Raw genomic sequence first — 22375 nt, 5'->3', positions numbered from 1 at the left:
TACAAGTGTTAGCATTCACTCAAGTGTTACGAGTGAATATCCTTCACTCATATTTGAGTGAAACATATTTCTCGCAAATATGTTTATATTTGAGTGAAAATATATTTTTCTTCTGTGTGGGTTTTAGGAATTTAATAAGTTCAAACGTTTGCATTCTATTCTGCATATTAAAAATCAGTTGTACTCTTACTTGTCATCTGCTTATCTGGAACCAGGTCACAGGGGCAACAGTTTCAGCAGACGTGTACATTTCCCTCTCCCCAGCCACCGCTTCCAGCTCCTCAGCAAAGGTTGGGATGATTTTACAACAAACAATTTACTTTTTGGTTTTAAGACTAAAAGTCAATTGTTCTATAATCTTTCCGACCTCTAAAAACACTATTTAAAAACCTCAAGTTAGGACATTCAGTACTGTGTGAGTTGCATATTTGAAATGTCTGTACATGGCAAAGTGAAGTCAAAGTCAAATTTATTGTTTTTGCAAAAACTTGGCCTGATTTTATGTACATGCTTCTTATCTCCACTCTTTTTAACAATATGGAGCAAAAGCCAGTTTTTAAAACACGCAAAATTGATATAGACCACACATAAAAATGTATTTTATTTAGTGTATTAACAAATTTTACTGTACATTTTATAGACAATGTTGTCATATCATTTGCTTCACAAACAACAGCATTATAAAAATAAAAGCACATGTAACACATTGTGAACCTGTTATATTGTAACACATTGTGAACCTGTTATATTGTATCTTTCAAGAAATCTGCATGATACAGCATCTATTTAGCATTTTCTTACAAAAATGTGTTGTAGACTAGAAAAAAAGTGACGATGCTTGTTTGGAAAGTTTAAAAAAAAAAAACAAGTAAAAAGACATGCCCCATCGATGCATAATAAAATGAAAACTACTATTTTTGTGATGAGAGAAACACCAAAATAAATAACAAATCAATGCAATGCCAAATTAAACCACGCTGGTATTGAGATTATTTTTGTAAAATAATAAGACTGGTCGGATTATTCTTTGACAGCATAATGTTTCTGTTTTATGTGTGCAAGTGAATCAGGTTTCTACAATCTACAAATTTTAGCACATTGGTAAAATATGACAACGAAGCTTTGAATTCATAACATGAATGGCAAAACCTTTTCATAAAGAGTAATGAGGCATGTATGGTGAAAACCTATTCACTTCTAAGATGTTATACAAATTTATAGGAAAAGTTGATATGAGAATCTCAGACGTGGAGTTGAGAGTCATGTCAATTACAAAGTCCACCAAAATGTCCATTGCACTGCTTTAGAATTGCTCCTCGCTATTGATAGGCCTGTGTGATAACTGCTCCATCTGTGCATCTGGCCACCAGCCAACTTACTAGCTACATAATTTGGTTGTTTCATATTCAATGGAGTTTGGCTGCTTGGCACTGAAAGTCTGCAATGCTGCCTGGATTCTGGTAACATCTGTTGTGGACAATTTGAGCCGGTGCCGCAACAGACAAGAAAATAGATCCAGAGGCTGAGCTCCAGGTGGGGAAAGCCTGTTGACCCGATCCCGGATCTCCAGCAGCTGCAGCAGGGCCGAGTCCTGCGATCCCTGAGTATACGGGTAGTCCAGCTGTAAAATTAAGTCCTGGATTGCTTCTGGGTCAAAGTGCATGCTGTAGCCATAGACCTGGATGCTGTTGATCTTCATGTAGCCCAGATTTTGGCCCGGTTCCAGGTATTCCAGTGGTTCAAAATATACACTTCCATTTCCATTGCCTGAAGGCCCTCTGATGCGGCTCCGTAGGTAGAAGTGAACAGTCTCAAAAAATGTTTTCCATTTATTGCCTAAAGTCAAAGTCCAGTTGTAACAGTCATAGGGAAGATCTAATTTAGTCCTTTCCCAGTCTGGGTAGTTGTTCTGGTCAATGGGCATGATCCAACTCTCTGAGTGACTCCCCCCAAAAGGATTGATGTAGACAGAGAGCATGGGGTCAAGTGTGCTGTTCTTGGTAAGGCAAATCTGCAGAGACATGCCCAGGAGCATGTGGACATGGTTTGATTTGTATTTATTACTTTTTAGAGTCAGCAACATCCTCTTTCTCCATGATGGGTCAAACCAGTTATTCAGCCTGACATCATTGCTGACGAAGATCCCATGAATGCTGATTCTGTTGTCTCTTTTCTGCAGCAGGTAGCGCAACTCCATGTCCTGCAGGTCAGTCTCAAAGCCGATGTAATGGTCAGTGGAGTCTGGCACTTCGTTGCGGCACACGCCCTGGCTCAGCATGTAGCCCTGATTACATGTGGCACAGCGGGAGCGATTTTCATAGGAGCAGGATGCGCACGAGGAGCCCTCCCCTACTGTGCATGGGATCACACTCTGGCAGGGGGGATGCTCGTACGGGCAGGAGCAGCTTCGGGTCTCCTCCATGTAGGAACCCAGGTGGTTGTTTTCACTGCAGTACATGATGGACAGGATGTAGCTGAGCCAATACCCAAATGGCCTGCAACAGAACCAGAGCAGTAGGTGAATACATGGGTAACAGAGCTTATTATTTTTGAACAGAAACCAAATTCAAGCACAAACATAACCCACTTTCTTGTTTTGAATACATACTTGTGTTTTGCCTATAGTGGACAGCGCATATTAAGTCGAATCAAATATTTTAGAATACAAACTACGTAGGGCCAGTTTTACACTCCCAGAAATCACAGTAATGAGATATATGTCCCATCTATTAAGGAACCATGTTGCCCTTATAAAGAGATCTTCCATCCTGTAAAACATGAACCTATTTTTAAGGACATATCCTTCACTTCTGAGTGTATGCATAAATCCATCTAATTAAGTCTGATTTATGGTGCCCATCGTAATATAAAATATGGATCATCACTGAAGCCAGCAAAGTGATGACATAAGTCAGGGCTGCATGCTTCAATCTTGAGATCAAAACCCATGCAAGTTCTAACATCATTCCTTGATCTAACAATGTCATAGAGGGGGAGGCGACTTTTATGGCTGAGGATCTACATATTTCTTCAGTTCTGCCTCTATTTGTAATGTGTGTTATACCAGCAAAGTAAGACTAATGTTCAAGAAATCTCTTTTGATCCCTTGCAGTTTCTGTGTAGGTTATATCTTACTGGCTTAGTCCAAATATTTTTTTTAATTTGATGTTAGATAGAGGATTAAATTGTAATTTTGTGTTCTTTAGTAAGAATGATAATACGAGTAATTAGAAGCAAGAGTTAGTAAAAGTTGCATAAACAGCAATCATATTCAGTAAATTAAAATCTACATCTGTTTAAGTCTTGTTTGTCAGATTTAAATTACCTTTAAAAAATGTTTAAACAGGTATTAAATATGCTTTGTATTAAGCACACATGTGTGTTTTGTTTTTTTTACGAAAGAGTTTTTAATAGGTCAGTAAGAACTGAATGTAAAAATACCACGCTTTCAGAAACTCATGTTGCACATATCCGGGCTTCAGAGTGTAAACTGTGTACAGCAAGAGAGAGGAAGCTGTCTTACTACTGCGTTGGATCAGCAGGACATGCAAAGTCATGGAATATGGGCATGCAATATGGGCCAAAGAGAATCTGTGTTTTCATTCTGCAATCTGCTCTATGTCTATTAGTTTATTTCACTTGGATCAATGTCACACATAAACTTTTTTCTGCCTGCGATTCATTTTACACCTGTGGGGGGAAAAAAGATTTTCCCCTGAAGATGCAATATAGCTTGTTCCATTAAAAGCAACATTCATTTGACAAAAAAGCGCACACTTCTCCTGCAGAGCTTCATTATGACTGTTCTGACACCTCCACACAAACAGCGCAGCAGAAAGCAGAGCATATAGCTTTTGTGCCTACGATACTTTTTTCCTGCTTTGTCCTCGTATGAAAAGGACCCTGATGCCTCAGTACTAAAATAATAGCACAGAGCCATGAATGTGTTTTTTTAGAATATATACGGGATTTAAATAGGATGGTTTTAAAAATTCAAGTATTAAAATTACTATTTTAATAAAAACTGGTAAGGTTGGGTAGAATCAAGAGAATTACCCTTACATAGATAAGGGATTGGATGAAATGCATTAGAAACCCCAATTAAAGCGATTATTTAAAAATATCAAAGCAGATTTCATAGAAATTGCATAAGAATTACTCTCTTTCTTCATCTCATCACATAATCTTCAATGTAATCAGAGGCTTTAGTTCAATGTAACCATCAGCCTGATTCCAGTTTAACTGTAAACTAAAAAAAAGTCAAACCACTTAAAATTTCTATCACTGTCCTCATGCAGTTTTAATACCCTGAAATGCCAAAGACAGCACAGGCTATTCTACAGCCACATGGAGGTCAGTACTTTGAGTACCATTATCACTCTGATCCCTACCACAGTGTGCTGTCAATTTACATCTGAACACCAGGACACATTCCAAAGGGAATTAAACTAAAGTTCTTATTTTTCTTCCTGGAAGAGAATCCATCAATTTAAGAAAATGTATTGTGAAACAGTCATTTGCTACACATTACCAGAGATAGCTGTCCTAAAAAGTTTGATCAGTGTGTAATGCTCCCAACATTATGACAGAGCAACAATAACAATAATATTCTGCCCTGTTTTAAAAGTCACATACTTTGGACCTACAAGAAATCACAGATGGTGTCGAGTCAGTATCCCTGCTTAGGTCTCCCAATAATGTGTTTTATAAAAACAAGATTAAAAAAATGTTTTAAGCACATTTTTTATTTGTTCTAATCATACAACAGCGATAACTTGACCTCAAAGTGTAAAGTGAAAATCGTTATTTCTCCACGATTGCTTAAGAGAAGTTGAATGTTAGACATGTTGCACATCTTTGCCAGTACAAGCTAGGAAGCAAAGCTAACATTACAAACAAGCTGTGATAATATTAAAGTCCACTCAGTTCACGCTGCCAGTTTCAGTAGGGGTTTTAAAGATGTAAAAATGTGCTATTGTGAACTGTTAATGTTAGCCTACTGATAATATTTTGAGGTCAGTTTTTCCATTTGTTTATTTAGTTTCAGACCAATTTCAAGAAACGAAACAATCAGATAGCAAGACAACAAAGAGGAATCAACAAAATAAATATAGCTAGAGAAAACAAATAAGCATAAATAAATATTTTGGCCCCTCTGCCTGTATTCATCAGTTCTGTGTCCAAAAAGGAGTGGGTCGAGTAAACTCTTATATAATTCCACTCCCTTTTCCTTTTAAGTTTTTTTTGGTCAGTCAGTTTCAATATGAATCGAAACTGGTCGATTCATATCGAAATCTTTACTCAATCTTTGTTTGAGTAAAGATTTTGTTCTTTACTCAAACAAAATCCCAGACAGTTAAAATAACAGTAAATAACCACTGAATTATATTGCAAATTCAGTAAAACTCTTAAATCCAAACAAAGAAAAATCAATTTATGGCCATCCATACATTTTATATAAACCTGTTAATAATCAATGCATGTCTTCATTCCCAGTGTACATTGATCAAAGACCATTTCTTTATACTTTGCTTTAAGTTATTTTAAGTTTTCGCACTGCTATAGCTTCACATTTAAACTATCCCACAGCTGAAATTCATATATAAATACACGAAAGGTTCTCTTTATGGTATGTGCTGTAGTGTTTTAAAATTTAAGTTACTCATAAAATTATATCCTCCTTCTCAAACCTTAAATATTTTCCATATATTATCTGGTCATGTGTTGTGTCCTGCACAAAACATGACTTGTACTGTGTGAAATTTAAACAAAACTGTAAACCTAAGTAATGTGGCCTGCAAGAAAAGTGAGTTGGTGTGATGCGGATATCTAACCTTGTGAATAATGCGTAGCACTCTTTTCTTATATATAGTATGATCAACAGCAGCAGTGAAGTAATGTAGTTGTTACATTAACCATCTAAACAGTAAGTTGAGTTTTGTAAGATTAATGCAGAGTAAGCAGTATGGAGTGTATTATGATCCAGAAAATGTTTTGCTTTATTGAGGATTGAAATATTTCTTGACAGTTTAGATTTTAAATGCTTAATATACTTTTTCAAGTTTAACTGATTGTCTATTACCACCCAAACAACTTTAATTTTGTTAACTTTTTCAATTAAAATCCTATCTATTTGAACCTTTACATCCTTGTTTTTAATTGTAGTTTCCAAATAGCACAAGTTTAGTTTTACTTATGTTTAAAGACAGTTTACTAAGGAAATTGTATGAACAAAAATGTTTTGTGTTACAAAGATAACCTAACAGGGGACATTCTGAAGATGAGTAGCCAATGGGAAATAAATGCTATGTTATCTTTAAAGATCTTGAGACGAGACAATTACTGAGGATTGTAGTTCAAACCTCCCAATACCCAGACTATTGTCCTAAATGGAGACCTGCTTAAACTTAAGAAAAAAAAACTGCACTGTTACATCCTGCTTACTACAACTCCAACTTACTTTTTACTCCATCTAGTAAAGCAATAATGAGCGCTATAAATTTATATTTCACTGCAGCCAACTACAACTAAGAATTCAGAATTTCTAGTTCTTCTGTAATGTCTATTAAGGTAGGACTTCAACAAGGTTTAAGACAATTTATTTATTTTTTTTTCAAATAATGCTTCCTTTAAAAATTTTAATAATTACACAAACTTTTTATTAGAGGCCTGGTGATTTCTTATAGTAACATGATGTAAAAGTTGACATTCTTAACAAATAGAAAATAAATGAGAAATTTTTAACATTTCAGAAATTTTTTACCTTTTTTGTTTGACATCAGAAATGGCTTACATAGTAGTCAGATTTTCCATTTCCACTAACAAGTTCATCTGAAAACATGAATCATCTCTCTTCTATCCAGCAACAACAAAACATTGTTTGTGTCGAGGAACAAAATGTGTGACAGAGCAAATACCAAAACACTGCTTGGGGTGCAAAGAGTTAATGAAGCAAAACTCTTGAATGTAAAAGGGAAAAAAAACTAATTTAGAAAAAGAAAAGAGCAATTTATTCTCATAAAACTGCAAAGTGTGCATCAGCTCTATATTTCACTGGCTATTATGCCTGAAGCTGCAACTTTACCACATAAATATGGATTGAAGATCTCTGTCTAAGCAAAACATTAAAAACTCCACCAGTGTCAAAGAAAACATACATTCTTTTAACAATTAAGATGAAAAATCTGCAGTCTTGATGAGTTGTTTTTACAAAAGCAGTGTTTTTCTTGCATAAAGAAGAATACAATAAATCTAATTTCAAAATAGATGTATTTAGATTTTCTCCTAATAATCCTTAATTTAATTAATTATTCCTTTTTTTGATAAATTATAGATTTGTGAAGTAGTATTTTTCTCCTTTGTCTAATGTTGTTAATTTACCAAAAATAAAGTGAAAGTCAAGATTTTCTCCTAAATATAATAAAAATAATCACTAATTCAACAATTCCATGCATGTATACAAACTTTTTTTTGCTAACTTTATATTTCAAAATAAGATGATGTTAACAGAAAACAAATGTTGTATGATCTAAAAATGAACAAAACAATCCTATGCTCTCATTGCTGTATAGTCAAATCCCTTACACTCTGTAACATTCTTTAAAATACAGCAAACTTTAATTTCACAGAAGGATAGTTCTGATTTTGTGAAAGTAAAGAAGATATGGATGGGAATGCAGCCAAGAGATCAGGTGTGACTGCAGCTTAGTTCAGCTTAATGTCAAAGAATTCATTTATTTTGTGTGTCCGTACTATGTGATGCCTCGTTCGTCTGATAGAAAAGCACTACACAAATAGGTGAATGGAAAGATTAAATGAGTGTTCCACAAACACATACATCCACTTCCACGTAAAAAAAAAAGGTCATCCGAAAAACTTCTCAGTTTCTCACCTTTCCCGTAGCATAATAATTTTTGGCTGAGTTTGACATCTCTTGCTGAGGGTGAAGATCTTGTTGATGATGCGCCGTGCTTTGCTTGCAAGCTGCTGTGTGCTGAGCTCTAGCTGTTTGTAGCGTTGGTGAATGGACGGCTCCGTCTTCCAGAAATACTGGATGGCAGACGCGTTCAGGGCGTAGAATGTGGGAAGCCTTCGAACAAAGTTTTGAAAGTCTTCTGGAAAGCAGAAAGATACGGAAAATGAAAGTCTCAATCTCTTCCTGTCACATTCAGGCAGAGTTAACTTCTTTTTCAGTTGCTCTAATTATATTTGGCTAGTTTAGACATGGCAAATGAGAACATTTCTTTTTTAGGGTCGTGGGATTTCAAGTGCTGCAGGACTAAATGAAAAGAATATTGGTTGACGTGTATGCTAATGGGAAAAGGCAGGGCTAAATACAGATTGGGGTAGGATTTCTTCCCCCTTTCATTAATGAACAGCCTACAGGTCTTTCAATGCTCTGAATGCAAATCAGTCAGGGAGAAAAACAGGGTGGACATGGAGCTCAGAGGATAATATCTGTCAGCAATTCAGAGCAACTGTTTACTGGATGCATTCTGAATAGAAAGCAGATTAGATTTCGAGGCATTCAATAACAACATCACCGTCGTCATCATCATGATTGGATGTATTGAAAATCAAACATGTGCAAGGCTGATTAGAAAATGACCGCGCTACTGTTTGTAATTACTTAACGTTATCGTGTTGATGAGGCAGCTGATTATAAAACCAATTAGGTGTCAATAGTTTCCCAAGTGATTGTGCAAGGTGTGTATTGTTGTCCTGTGAAACTCATGTATTGATTAAACAAGATTGTAAGGAAATATTTCTGTGTAAATGAGCATTTGGGTACACATGAACAATGACAAAGTGTGAAAGTCCAAGAAGTATTAATACTTTTGGATATGTGCAGGTTACAAAGTTAAATTATAATTTTATTGGAATTTATTTTTGACAAATTGACACAAAGTAGTGGAGTGGAAGCAAAAAAGAAATAGATTTCACAGAGCTTTTATAAATATCTGGAAATTGTAACCTGAGTGAATAATGCAGAATTGCCTGTCACTGCAATCATTGTAGTTGTAGGTATTTTGTGGTGGATTTCAATCACCTTCTCATTTTTTTTGCTAAATAATTTAAACTCTGTGATTTTGTTGAAAGAGACTCTGAATAGAAATGTTTTTGTTAAAAGAACAGATTCACAGTTGGCTGTAAGTTTGGACTTTCAGTAAAACATAAATATGTTCTGATATAATCAACTCAAATCAATCTCTAGCTCTATGAATTCTTTAGAATCATAATAATTAAGTTAATTGATTTTTTTTAACCTGAGCTGTGGATCTCTGCACCCCTTTAATCGTTCCCATGGCCACTTAAGTTACATTTGATTCAATCTTTCTCAGTCTGTCTCTATAAGTGGAAGGTCCTTGCACTTGTGGGTCTGATTTTGTGCAAAAAGAAGCTTGCAATGTTCAAGCCAAACCTGCTTTAAAGTTCTTCATGACTTTAATCCTTAGGTGAATTTGAATGACTTGTTGCAGTAGAGCTTATGTAGGGATAACATTTATTTAGGGATAACAGAAAAAAGGGCAATTACAAATGCATTAGTCTTTCCAGATCTTTATTTGTAAAAGAAAATTGGTAATCATTTTCCTTCCTTGTCTCAGTTTTGCACCGGTTTCTGTTGTTCTATCACATAAAAAACTTTTTTTTAAATATGGAAGTATGGAATTTAAATGCGACATGTTCTAAGGTGCAGTGGATATGCATATTTCAAACTTGCTGAATCATTCAATAATCCCATATAGATTCCATATTTTAGGCAGATTTAGCTGTATTTGTCTAGTGATATGTAAAACCTGGGATTTTACACTACAAGAAAAAATGGCTTTGTCTTTCTCTTCAAATTCTCTACACTTGTGCACTGAACATATCAACATTAGCAGCAGGGTTCTGTGGTCTATTTAATTTTTCAACAACAATGATACTGTGAGCAATAGAGGGATGAAATATATCATGCTTTTGGATGCCAAACAACATCCACCCTTCATCATCTTTCATTGTTTGAGTTATTGGAACACCATTTGTCATGACATGCAATAAAAAAAGCTCAGTGGATATTTGCAAGTGTGCCGAGGCGAGGCAAATAGATCTAACAGAAGCTATTAAAAGAAATGAGGAACAAATAACTGCAAGCAAAGGCTGAAAGGATAAAAAGCAATGCATAATGTTACATGCTAACATATTGACTTAAAACATTGAAGTGAACTTTTGCGAGCTTTAGGATGATTAAAATCTTGTATGTTCAGGAAACTGCAGAATTGCGAAATGAAGCTAGAAGACATAAACTCTCATTGAAATACAACCTCATCGCTGGAAATTTGCTATCTTACACACCATTATTATCTTATCAGCCACTGATTGAAAAATGTAATGGCACTTTTATAATAGAGGCCACTCTGGTAGTCGTCTTGCAATCGGAAGGTTGCTTTACTTCCATGCAAGGCACTTAAACACACAAACACAGATGTATTTGTGTTTGTGAGAGTGAATGTATCTGTAGTGCAAAGTGATTTGAGTGGTCATTATGACTGGAAAGGTGCTATATAAATTCTGTCAATTTACCATAACAATTAGGCATAATAAAAATAACCTTATCAGATTTTAGTCTAATTTTCATTACAAAATTATGAGCCAGCTTAACTAAAAAATGCTAGATGTTCTAATTGTCTCAAACAGTTTACGATTAATGGATTGTGTACAGAGAACTGGGTTCATTTTTTAGAGACAACATTCTCATCTAAAGTGTGACTTGGTTTGGATGTATAGGTACATTCTAGTATAGAGGTTGTTGTGTGTCTGGGTTGTTGTGTTTTAGTTTTGTTCTCCTACACAATAGTGTTCTGTGTATGAGCACCAGAAAACAAAAATCCTGTGTCCATTATGAATTGAGAAACTGATCTAGCTGAAAAATATATAATCTCTTCAATAAACCATGTTACTCTCAGCGTGAGATCAAAGCAAATCATATCTACCATCAGCTGACAACAGAAACCTAATTTAACAATCAGTTATGATTATTAATCTTTCTGGTAAGGCAGTAAGTTGTTCTCCATATGATCAAATGTGCAAGTAGGTCCACAGGGGGTTCATAGGAATTAATTTTTCTTTAATAAATACCGCACTGAAACTATGCTATCGGTGCACCTTGCTGCTTAAATTATTGCCAAGAATGTGCTAATCAAGTCGCTCTCAGTAAAGAAACATGTAGTCAGTGGTAATGGTCTCAACCAGCAAGGTGTACTGAAAATGGCTCAAGGCAAAGCTGGAAATGTCTCAAACAGCGAAGTGCTCGTGAATGCAGCTAAGTTTTGAAAATAACAGAGAAGCAGACAAGTTGAGAGAGGTACAAAAATAAAGAATGCACAGAATGGAGGCAATGTTTGACGTAACCTCCAAATCGTTTACACGAGACAGTTTGTCAGATCATAAATGGAAATTGAATTAAAAATGATCATCTAAAATCTGTTGATGTACTCTTCTTTGTCATGTTTATCAAGAAACATTAAATAAGGCTAACAGACAAAACGGCAATAACTGAGCCGTGAAGTATTATATTAGAGGTTACATCATGTGCTATAACGGATTATAGCAACTGTGGTTCCTTTCTAGGGCATGACAAATTCTCCTCAGGCTACTGGAGGGTCTTCATTTGACTGATTCACTGTTGATCCAGTCACATCAATTCACATGCACTTTTGTTTTCTGGACCAAACAATCTAACTACAAACACAGAGGCAAAAATGCCACCATCAGATACATGTACTGTATAAATGTCAAGAATTAGGTTGATGTGCTTTGAACGCTCAATAATGCTTAGACAGAGTCAGCTCACCCTTGGATGTCACATAGAAATCTTGCACAATTGTTAAACAGCACTGCTTTAAGCCGCTATCAGTTTTTTATTATTTCATCATTGCTTTGCTTAAGTACAAACTGAGGAGAAATTCCTTTGACATACACGGAGAACATTGTCTCACGTAGAAAAGAAACAAAGGTCTTTTGAAGACAGTTAACAATAATAAAATTACCTCAGTGGTTTTGCAACAATTTATGTCTGCGGAATTATCACAGAACATTTTTATTTTTATTAAAACTGACCTATCTACCTACAAGAGAGATATTTACAAATCATCTTTTTCAGAGTTTCAGGTCTTCAAGGGGCAACCCTACATTAGACCCTTAGGGTTAGGGTCTAATGTAAAATGTGTCCTAATACCAAGTCAAAGTCAAGTCGTTTATCCCAATTCAGGATCAAGTTTCAAGTCTTTAACTAAAAACATTTTCCAAATTAATACAAAAGGGTTAGTGCACCTTCTACCCTGTATCCTGCAAGTTAGGATTCCACACTTGTAATGTTTGTCTTTAGTGCTTAATTACCATAAGAATGTTGGATAATTTTTCAGCAGTTATCTTATGATCATTTAACATTTAATTTATCATTAAAAAATGTGCTAAAAGTTGATTTACATTATTTTGAAAATTGATCATATTTACCATATAGGTAAATATGTAATAGCTAATTAGGTATGATGTCTGAAGCTACCACATTTCTGGTTCATACAAAGAATAAACACAATGACCATGTCTAGCCATCATACCATTGCAAGCAGAGTGGCTGTGTGCCTCAGAGATAAAATGTATATTGGTGTGAAATTTGCAAATTAACAGCAGCAAAGTCATCATGAGGAGGCTGAAGCTAGTTTAAGAAAGTCATTATCCACAGGGAAACTGGTGAGAAAGAAGCTATTAGTAAAAAAGCTACATGAAAACACTAATTACGGTTTGCACTCTGGGATTAAGCCTAAACTTTTGAAGATATGTGTTCTGGCCTGATGAAACTAAAATTGTAGTGTTGGGCTGTAATGAAGGCTGTTACATTTGAATGAAAAAGAGACACTTGAGATTGCCGTCCCAACTGGGAAGTAGAAAGATGACTGCCTTATGTTTTGGATAGTGTTGCACCGATTACAGTTTTCTGGCCAACCTTTAAATAAATAAATACATTTATCTCATTCATTATTCTGGCAATTAGTAAATACAAATTGTTTTGGTAACCCTGGGTTGTATGTTTTAGGATGCTCTGAATTTAAAACATGATCTTTCAGCTTTATATTAGTTCTAATATCTAATGTAAAATGTGTCCTAATACCAAGTTTCATGTTTATGGAGTTTTTCAGCCAATCCAAAACCACACATACAAATGCAAGCTTATGGCAGAACGTAGTATGGGAACGTGCACATGAAACCCATCCTTGACATGTTATAGTCTAATATAATTCCTGAATAAATAAATGTCTGAAAGTCAATTTTGGTGCTGTTTCACATCTAAGGTTATGGTTCTGCACAAGAGCTATGATTTAACAGCACCTAATGATACGATGGGGAAAAAAAAGATTTGCAAGTGAAGTAAGGCTGACTGTAAAACCAGTTTGAGATACACACAAGCCACATGGAAACATGAACTAAAAGACTGGTAAAAACTCTGAATTCGAGCAAGCATAGTATTAACCCGTTTTCATTACAGTTTGCTGGAAGGAGGAGTTCCCCACAGCTGTAATCTCTGTGATGTCATAGAGGTATAACAGCATGAGCAGAGCAGACTTTGCCTTAAGCTCTCCACAGACTGTGTCATGGAGAACAGGTGTGTGAAAGTCTTGATCTTTCTGGCTGAGAACAAGACAATATCTTAAAAAAAAAATTTCTTAGATCCAAAGTAAAATATGGCCTGCTGTCTCTATAATCAATGACTGTAACCCAACCGAAAATAAGGCTAGGAGTCTGAAACTGGCTGTCTCAGCTCATGCAGAAAGAATCTGATCATAGATACAGGCAATTCTGTCTCCGTTATCCCAGCTGCTAATGCTCACATCCTTACTGAAACTGGGAAAATAGAGCATATCATCTCCATTCTAAATTGCTTAGACTGATTCCCTATAGCTCAAAGAATATATTTTAAAATACTTTAGTTGATTTAAAAATCACTGAAAAGCTTAGCACCAAAATACATTATAGACCAGGTGTCATTGTGTCAACCTTCCAGATCACTCTATTCTTCTGGTTCAAGTCTGCTCTGCATCCCCAGAATCAGAATCAAACAGGGAGAATCAGCAGTTAGTGTTATGTTCCGCTAATCTGAAATAAACTTCCAGAAAAATGCGGAAATGATTAGTTCATTTTAAATGAAAGCTAAAATAATCTGCCAAGAGTTGATTACTAATGACTAGAACATCAATTAATTTAGTCTTTATGGTGATGATTGTGGTGATGATTTTGATGAAGTCATTTGAGAAAATTGAATGTCTGTTCCTTTCTTGTTGTTTTATGTTTTCATAATTTAAATCACCTTCAGTTTACTTGTTTACTTGAAATTTGCTATACAGATAAACTTCTCTTGCCTAAGAAGTTATCCACCATTAGTCCTGCTGTGGTTACTACACAGCTCACTGTGTTCGTGCCGCGGTCAGTCAGAGCACACCACCTACACTCACACACATTAATATATGTATTAGTGGTACTTAAATGTGGGACTTAGATGAGTTGGCAGCAGCCTCAATTTTCCCCTATAGTAGTTTAATAGTTTTTCTTTTTTTTCATTTTGTACTCAGTAGTTAAACTGAATCTTACTAGCATAGTTAGAGTTTCTTGACAAAAGTGTTTTAACTGAATCTTGAAGTATTTTGTTATTAAAATATTTTATTTTGGAGAAATGTTGTTATTCTGCATCTCACAAAGCAGATAACCTTAAACAGTAAATGACAGCAACATAGTTGTTTGACTATTACTTCAGTATAATTAGGCAGTGCCTTAATTTAGTAATTTTGATAAAAATGACAAACATTAATAATTGTCTTAGGTCCTCATCAATAATAATTTGTAGCCAAACCAACATGTTGCTGCACAACACCAGATATATCTCTAATTTATATTTTCATCAAGAGAAGAGCCAAAGTAAATACATCACTTCTAATTTCTCCTATCAACAAATCATTTCTATTCTTTTCACCTCTTTTGACAATGGAGTGCATTCTTTTCCCCAGAGAAAGTAACACCATCAATCAGGGAGAGACAGGAGAATAACACTGACCTGATGCCTCAAAGTCTTGGTTGGCCATGTTCCATGAATCTCTGATTTGCAGTAAACTGCCTTCCATAGCCCTCAGATCAACCTCAGGGCAATTACATTGCGGATAGTCGACAGCACACTGGCACCAGCAGTCGTTGTCCCGGCACACAAACTGGCCCTCTTCATTACAGCCAATATAACTTAGAGCAGCCTGCACAAACCTGGCTCTCAGATATTCTGGCAGTATGGCCTGGAGGCCTGAGGCAATAAAAGAAACAGGACAAACATATAGATGACTAAAACAAGAACTGCACAAATGTCCTTTAAGCACTGCAATATAAGTATAGATCACTTCCATATGCAACATCTGTAGAATAATTGATTTAAGACTGATTGTGACTTTCTTATTTACAATGCACATGCTTGGCAACAAAAACATTTATGTGAAGATTCACTCAATTTTCTTTTTACTTCACAGTTATTCTACTTCGGTTCCAGATTTTTGCTGGTTGGGATTTACCTCAAAACTATGCAAGCATGCACTGGGAGGAAAAAAAGAAAGAGTGATTGAAGCTAAATTTGTTCTGACACTCTCACGCTGTAGTTATAAACTTGCCAGGGAACAGACACTGTGACAATTCCTTCAGAAATTGGGGGGAGTTCAATTATGGATAGCCAACCTTGCAAATGAATCTTGTTTTCAGGGCTCTGAACCAAAACAGAGCTGACAGAGTCGAGGTTGTCATAGTTACTGCATCCAAGTGGGCCCGTCCTTGTTTCGGTCACCTAAAAGAAGCAAAGCAGAGCCAGATGATAATTCATACTGAGAAAGAAATTCACTAATGGCAAACAAAGAGAAATAAACATGAAAACAATTATGAAAGGGAATGGAGAATCTGATTTCAATATAAACAACACAATTGTCTCTTCAGAAAATGAAACTATATTACAAGCTATTTAATCTTTCTCTGGAGGAAGTTGTTTTTGAATAGTGACTTTATGATTTACTAAGCTTGAAATTATGTTGAGGCAAATATTTCTGGTGTGTATCATGATGAGATAATTTGAGTCATCTTTAAAATTTGTCTCTCTCTCATATATATACTGTATATATATATATATATATATATATATATATATATATATATATATATATATATATATATATATATAACACTACAATACACACTGTCACTTTGAATGTGCTAAAATCCACTGCATGCAAGAGGCAAGCATATTTGCAATATTGTTACTGGACTATTTGGGCGGAAAGTTGATACAAGGACTGACAACACAATAATTAGACAAACCAATCTGAAATGTGTTCAATTAATTCAGATAATAATAGTTATACTTAGATTAAATTTACTTCCTTTTTTGCATGGATTAAATAAAAATGAGGTCAATGTGGAAGGCAAAGAAAGCAAGAAAGGTAGAACAAAAGAAAGAAGGAAATAAAGAAACACCAACAAATTATTCTAAGTTTAATGTCATAGCCATAACAATGGTATGGCCAAGGTAAATTGAATAGCAACAAGGCAAAGTACATAGCACAGAATCGGGTGCAAGATTTTCAAAAATTGGACAAGTCTGTGAACGTCCACTGGCATGCTTGAAGAAGGAGCTGAAAAACAAGCATGAAGGACAGAGCATCTGGTCCTGCCCAGCGGCAAGTGGCTGACGTTATGGTTGTACTCAGGTTAATTGAAATTCTCTCCCTCTCTCTTGTATTAGATGTGCACCCTCTCCAGTCTGCAAGTCTTTTTGCATCTATGAAGCATGGGTGTGGCTTCTAATGTTCCCTACTTTCATGTAGTTCATGTGTTAGGACAGGGTAAGATACTTAAGCAGAATCCTCCCCTAACAAATGTAGAAAAATTCCACCAAAATGGGTGGAGCCAAGAGACAGTTTAGGGCACGGCCAAGTGTTCATTTATAACGGCAAACACCTTTAAATATACTATGGTCAATACTGGGTTTTTGCTAAATAACACTTTTGTTATCTAGAAAATGGAAAAATTAGTGTTTGTCATGCTGGGAAAAATCTACTGTATCCAAATAAAATTATGGTAAATGGTGAAGTCTGAGGGCACATTTATGTCTACCAACCTGTATTTAATAACCAGCTGTTTAGAGCCAAAATCACCTTAGTAATTTTCTTTAAACATTACAATTGCAAAGATGAATTAATACAAAGGATATTACCTGGTCTGACAGCCAGTATTTGAATTTTCTAAATTTAAAATGATTTTATTCTTAGTCATATTAGTCCTGCTGTGCTTTAAGTATTTACTGGGATCAACATTTTTTTACTGGCAAAAAGGTGTAGAAACCCACTAACAAGACACCTTGAATTCAAGGTGGCCTTAATGTAAAATGCACTTTTTCTGAGAACCACAAAGAAACAACAGCACATTTAAGCTGCTTCTCCATTACTAAGTCTCATTCTAACTGGTTAATATCTGGTTCAGTTCTCCCCAATGTTGGAGGGTGTTCCTTACTATTGTGGGTGTGGATATAGGTAGGATTGTGGGCAGGCTATGGGTTACCAGGAGCTATAGTTGAATCAGGAGAAACTGGAGGATCTGGTTTTAAATTACTCAACTAAAGCAAGATATTTAATTTTGTCTTATAGCAATTCATTACTGACCCAAACATAATGAAAGCAGTTCAGATTAGCTGAACTTAGACTTTATTTTTATTTGACAATACATGTATCTATAATTTAGCACTTTATTTTTATTTTTTAAACATGTGCAACCTTTTGGATTTAGGTAATGCAGTCAAAAGAACCAATATCCAAGCAATGACTTTATTTGAAAGAAAATTCTAAACAACAACAAAAAAATGCACCTCATGCCAAACTAATATTATGTAGTTTTGGAGTTTCTCATCTGCCAGCACCAAACACCAAATTATAGCTGACCACAGCTGCACAGTTTCTAGCTTCTTCATTGCATGGTCGTTCTTCAGAAAGCTGTGCTGCTGGCAGGGCTGCTAAATCATCGTCATTCTGCTCTAAAAGTTGATGCCTATGATCCTCGTGCTCCTCAAGATTAAACTCATAATTACACTCCTTCACACGAGCAGCAGCCTGATAGCAGACAGCATCTCGGCCTGTCTACTGAGGTGGTTGAAATGTAGTTTAGAATTTGCAGTGATGTAAATCATGAGCCAATCAACAAATGCAGTCTGCTATCAAATCGCTTGCACGCAGTATACGGCTTGGCGCAGCTTGTACTGCCTGAAGTGAGTTCAAAAATTGGAGAAGAGCTGCGCTACGCCATGCAGGATCTGATAATTTTAAATGAATCTGGCTTGGATGGACAGGGAGAACTAATTTAGTCTACTCCACTGTCCTGTGCACGACCCGCCCTGGAAACCTGCATGATTTCACTGGTAACCACATCTGGGCCTGCTGCATTTGCTGAGGCTGCGCTGATTGTACTGAGAAGGTGACCAATTGAGTCTTGCATGAGCAATGGTGAGCATCACACTGACTAACTGCATCAAGAAGCTAGATCAATGTTATTAAAGTCAATTAAGCATTTAAGATACCGTCTTAATATATCCTTTTTGTACAACAAATCTGCCCTGTCACATGTTGGCAACCAGTTTCTCCACATGGTATGCCTAAAATACCTTTATGGGACAGGGGGAAAAAAATGATGTACTGTTTTCTTCCGTTATTTAGCTTATGACTCCAGTTAACGATGTGTCAACAACATTTTCCAAAAAGAGAATGTTCTCCTGCTTCACCAACTAGACATTTTGGATGATTACAACATATTTCTGTGCTCTCTGCTATCTCAAAGTCTTTCCCACACAGAGTTGTGTGTTGTTTGTTGGAAGCCCAAAAATATAGACAGGGGGATCTGCAGTCACTCACTAATGCGCTCATACTTTTAATTGCTTTTTTAATCTGAATGTTCATAAGGATTGAAGAAGACTGTTAGTGAAAGACCAAAAAACAGGTTTTGCAAGTCGCACACAGAAAAACAGGCCATGATTTTTTTTAAACTCAGCTTGCAACAGAAAAAGACAAATAAATACTACAGATAACTCCTAAAACAAAATCCTGCACTGTTTTAAAAGTCAGTTTTAAATTTATGACAGCAACAAACGATTCATAAAAGTATCTTTAAAAGCATGGAGAAACATTAAAAAGAATTAAATAGTGATTTCAAGATAAGAAGTATGTACATTGATAATCTGATCTGTCAGAGTGCCATTTTTTCATCTGAACCATTTTAAATTTTAGATGTTAGTGCATATGCAAGTGTTGGTAAGTGGATAAATAGTAACTTCCTGTAATGTCTGGTTTGTCTCTGAAACACTTGTATACAGAACAATTAAAGATTATTTGTTATGATCTGATGGCTGCGAGAGAAGAGAGGTACATTTTTGCCACAAACATTTCCCACAAAAAAGGGAAACAGAAGAAGAAGAAAAGAAATGTGTCTATGTGAGTGAAGAAAAGTTCCTCCATCTGTTTGCTGTTGAGTTAAATTTTAGATTAAAAGGAAATGAACACATTTAGTGCAAGTTTCACTCACCCAGAGATAGTACTTGTATAATATGCACCGCTACAACGTAAGATGTCAAACTTGGTGTCATAGAATGTTCTTTTGGCTCTAATTTAGTGTCACGGCCACTTTATGACCATCACTGTTGTTTTTCTTCATTACCGACACATTGTCAAACAACTGTTTGTACATGGAGCAAATCCTTATCTCATTCAATTATTGATATTTAACTCATTTCACAAGACATGTTTAACAAGAGTGTTCTCTCATGAGTAGGAGTGTTGGAAGCTCCATCTGGAAGTGGCAAGGCCATTTTGTTTGGAGTCATGTTAATTGACTCAGAAAAGACTTGAATGTGTAGGAGTATGAGAGGAGGGAAAACGTATACATCGCACTATGATTTTGCCCTGTTTTCTAGTTTGTATTTATGAACTGTGGTAGAAATTTGTGGCGCTACACAACACTTATAAGAAGTTTGTGCTAACATTGTGCAGATCAATCTGACAAGCATTCTTCTGAGAAGCACTCTGTGTAATCATCTCTTTGAGCTGAAGAACCAATAAAATAAGTGCTCCGGAAATTCCCACCACCTGTGATTTGTAGTCAAAGCTTTGTAGCTCATCTGTTTCAGGACCCAAAGTGATAAGAAACGTTAAACACAAGGAGCACTGAAGTACAAGACGAAGGAATCATGGCAGTTTTGGTAACAGATGTGGAATTTCTGAAGTGTGTCTAATGATAATGTAACATTTTTAAAACATGAAATAAGTGACAAAATGACAAGATTTGATATTGTTTTTAGTCTAGCAACTGTTGCTCCTCTGAACTTGCATACACTCTTTATATTGTATTTTACTTAAATGTTTTGTAATTATCTCCAACTTTGCTGAGAGAAAATGATAGGTAAAATTAACATTATGACACTGTTGTGGTAGATAACTGATGGTCAGTTTCACTCAAGCTGAAACTGTTTATTTCTAGGAATGAGCAAGTTAATTTAGGAGGAACTGCTTATTTTCAAATAACTTCAAATAAAATCTCTGTAGTCACAATTTTGCATGTTGTGATATATTCTGAAATTTAGGAAAAAAATAAAAACTGGACAAAATTTTGGCTTTAAAGAGGCACTATTATGTATTATGTAGGCACATAGTCCTATTTTATAGCACAGTCAAAAACCTATGAGGTTTTTTCAAACTTGAGTGATTATGCACCAAATATCTTGCGTGTAAATGTAACTGTGTTGAGCAGATACATAGTATAATACTGCAATAATGTCTTTGGGTTGTAGTTATTTATTCTGCTTATAGACACAGACTTCAAAGATGTAAGGGTCGATTATCTAACTCAAGTTAAATGCAGTTCAGTGTTTTATTAGGCCCGAGCAGCAAAGCGCTGCGAAGGCCTATTGTTTCTGTACTGTTTCTTATTATTAGGCCCGAGCAGCAAAGCGCTGCGAAGGCCTATTGTATCTGTACTGTTTATTAGGCCCGAGCAGCAAAGCGCTGCGAAGGCCTATTGTATCTGTACTGTTTATTAGGCCCGAGCAGCAAAGCGCTGCGAAGGCCTATTGTATCTGTACTGTTTATTATTATTATTCTTCCCACCTCTTCGTGTGCCTTTTTGGGGGCTTTATCATATTCAAAAACTCACCAAACTTGGCGGTCGCAACTAGAAAAATTAAAAATTTTGAATTTTAAGGTTGTTGCAAAAATCGCAAAAAAAATTGCTCAACGGCGGCAACTAGCAATTTTCTGTTAACACAATGGTATGAACGTACTTCATCGTAGAGACATGAAATTTGGCACACTTGTAGAGCTCACCAAAAGACTCAGAACTTACATTTAATGTTATTAGCCAACTATCACAGGAAGTCAGCCATTTTGTCTTGAACGTCCATTTTTTTCCTCGATTTTGACGTTTACAGCCTTCGTATTTGATCGAACTCCTCCTAGGGATTTCGATTGATCGACTTCAAACTCGGTCAGTCTGATCATAAGGCATGTTTGATTTAAAGTTATCAAATTGGTGAGTTTTGGAGCATGTTGAAGGGGGGTTAGCAGGGGTCAAAGTTCACCTACTCGCCATGAAACACGAAACTCTTATATTTCCTATATAAAAACACATAGAGGGACCAAACTTTCAGTGATTGATCGTCATCGGGTGCCCTACAATACCCTATGGTCAAATGATGACATCACTTAGGCCACGCCCCCTGAGAACAGGAAGTGTCATGTTTTACTGTGAACGGTCGCTATCTTAGCCCTTTGACCTAATCAACATGAAACTGTGTCCAGAGACAGAAGACATGTTGGTGTGTTGTGGATTCCAACCCCGACCGGCTGCGATGAAGCAGGTGGGCGTGGCGGCGTTGCGAACGCCGTCGAATTTCGTTTGGCTCTGAATTCCACAATTTCGGGCCCAGCTGCTCCAAACTCACTAGGATGGATCCTTATCCACCCACCGACAGGAATTCATAACAAAATTTGGTGGGCGTGGCCTAATTTATCTATTGCGCCCCCTAGAGTATTTTAAATGAACAGCCCCAAGCCATGCTTTAACCTAGAATTACGAAACTTGGTACATATGTGTATCTTGTCAGGACGTACAAAAAAGTCTCTTAGAGCCATGGTCGAAACCCAACAGGAAGTCGGCCATTTTGTGTTGAAGGTCCATTTTGGACCTCGAGTTTGACGTTTACAGCCTTCGTATTTGATCGAACTCCTCCTAGGGATTTCGATTGATCGGCTTCAAACTCGGTCAGTCTGATCATAAGGCATGTTTG

The 22375-nt window shown here is 36.1% G+C and overlaps 1 protein-coding gene across 2 annotated transcripts in view; it reads right to left on the bottom strand.

Annotated features, from left to right (window-relative positions):
* Positions 1-740: 740 nt before the first annotated feature.
* Positions 741-22375, bottom strand: part of brinp3a.1 (bone morphogenetic protein/retinoic acid inducible neural-specific 3a, tandem duplicate 1) — a 75822-nt gene continuing 54187 nt past the window's right edge. The window contains exons 4-7 of one of the 2 annotated variants that reach the window (XM_032573038.1): positions 15745-15850; positions 15086-15322; positions 7892-8114; positions 741-2495 (exon numbers count right to left, since the gene is read on the bottom strand). In XM_032573038.1, the coding sequence (XP_032428929.1) occupies positions 1379-2495; positions 7892-8114; positions 15086-15322; positions 15745-15850 (1683 nt within the window). In that variant the 3' untranslated portion in view covers positions 741-1378. The remainder of the gene's footprint in view (positions 2496-7891; positions 8115-15085; positions 15323-15744; positions 15851-22375) is intronic. The other variant, XM_032573037.1, reaches the window with a different exon arrangement.

The sequence above is a fragment of the Xiphophorus hellerii genome, chromosome 9, assembly GCF_003331165.1.
Source record: "Xiphophorus hellerii strain 12219 chromosome 9, Xiphophorus_hellerii-4.1, whole genome shotgun sequence".
Lineage (NCBI taxonomy): Eukaryota > Metazoa > Chordata > Actinopteri > Cyprinodontiformes > Poeciliidae > Xiphophorus > Xiphophorus hellerii.
Note: the sequence above shows the minus strand (reverse complement) of the source record. Positions and strands in the feature narration are given on the sequence as shown.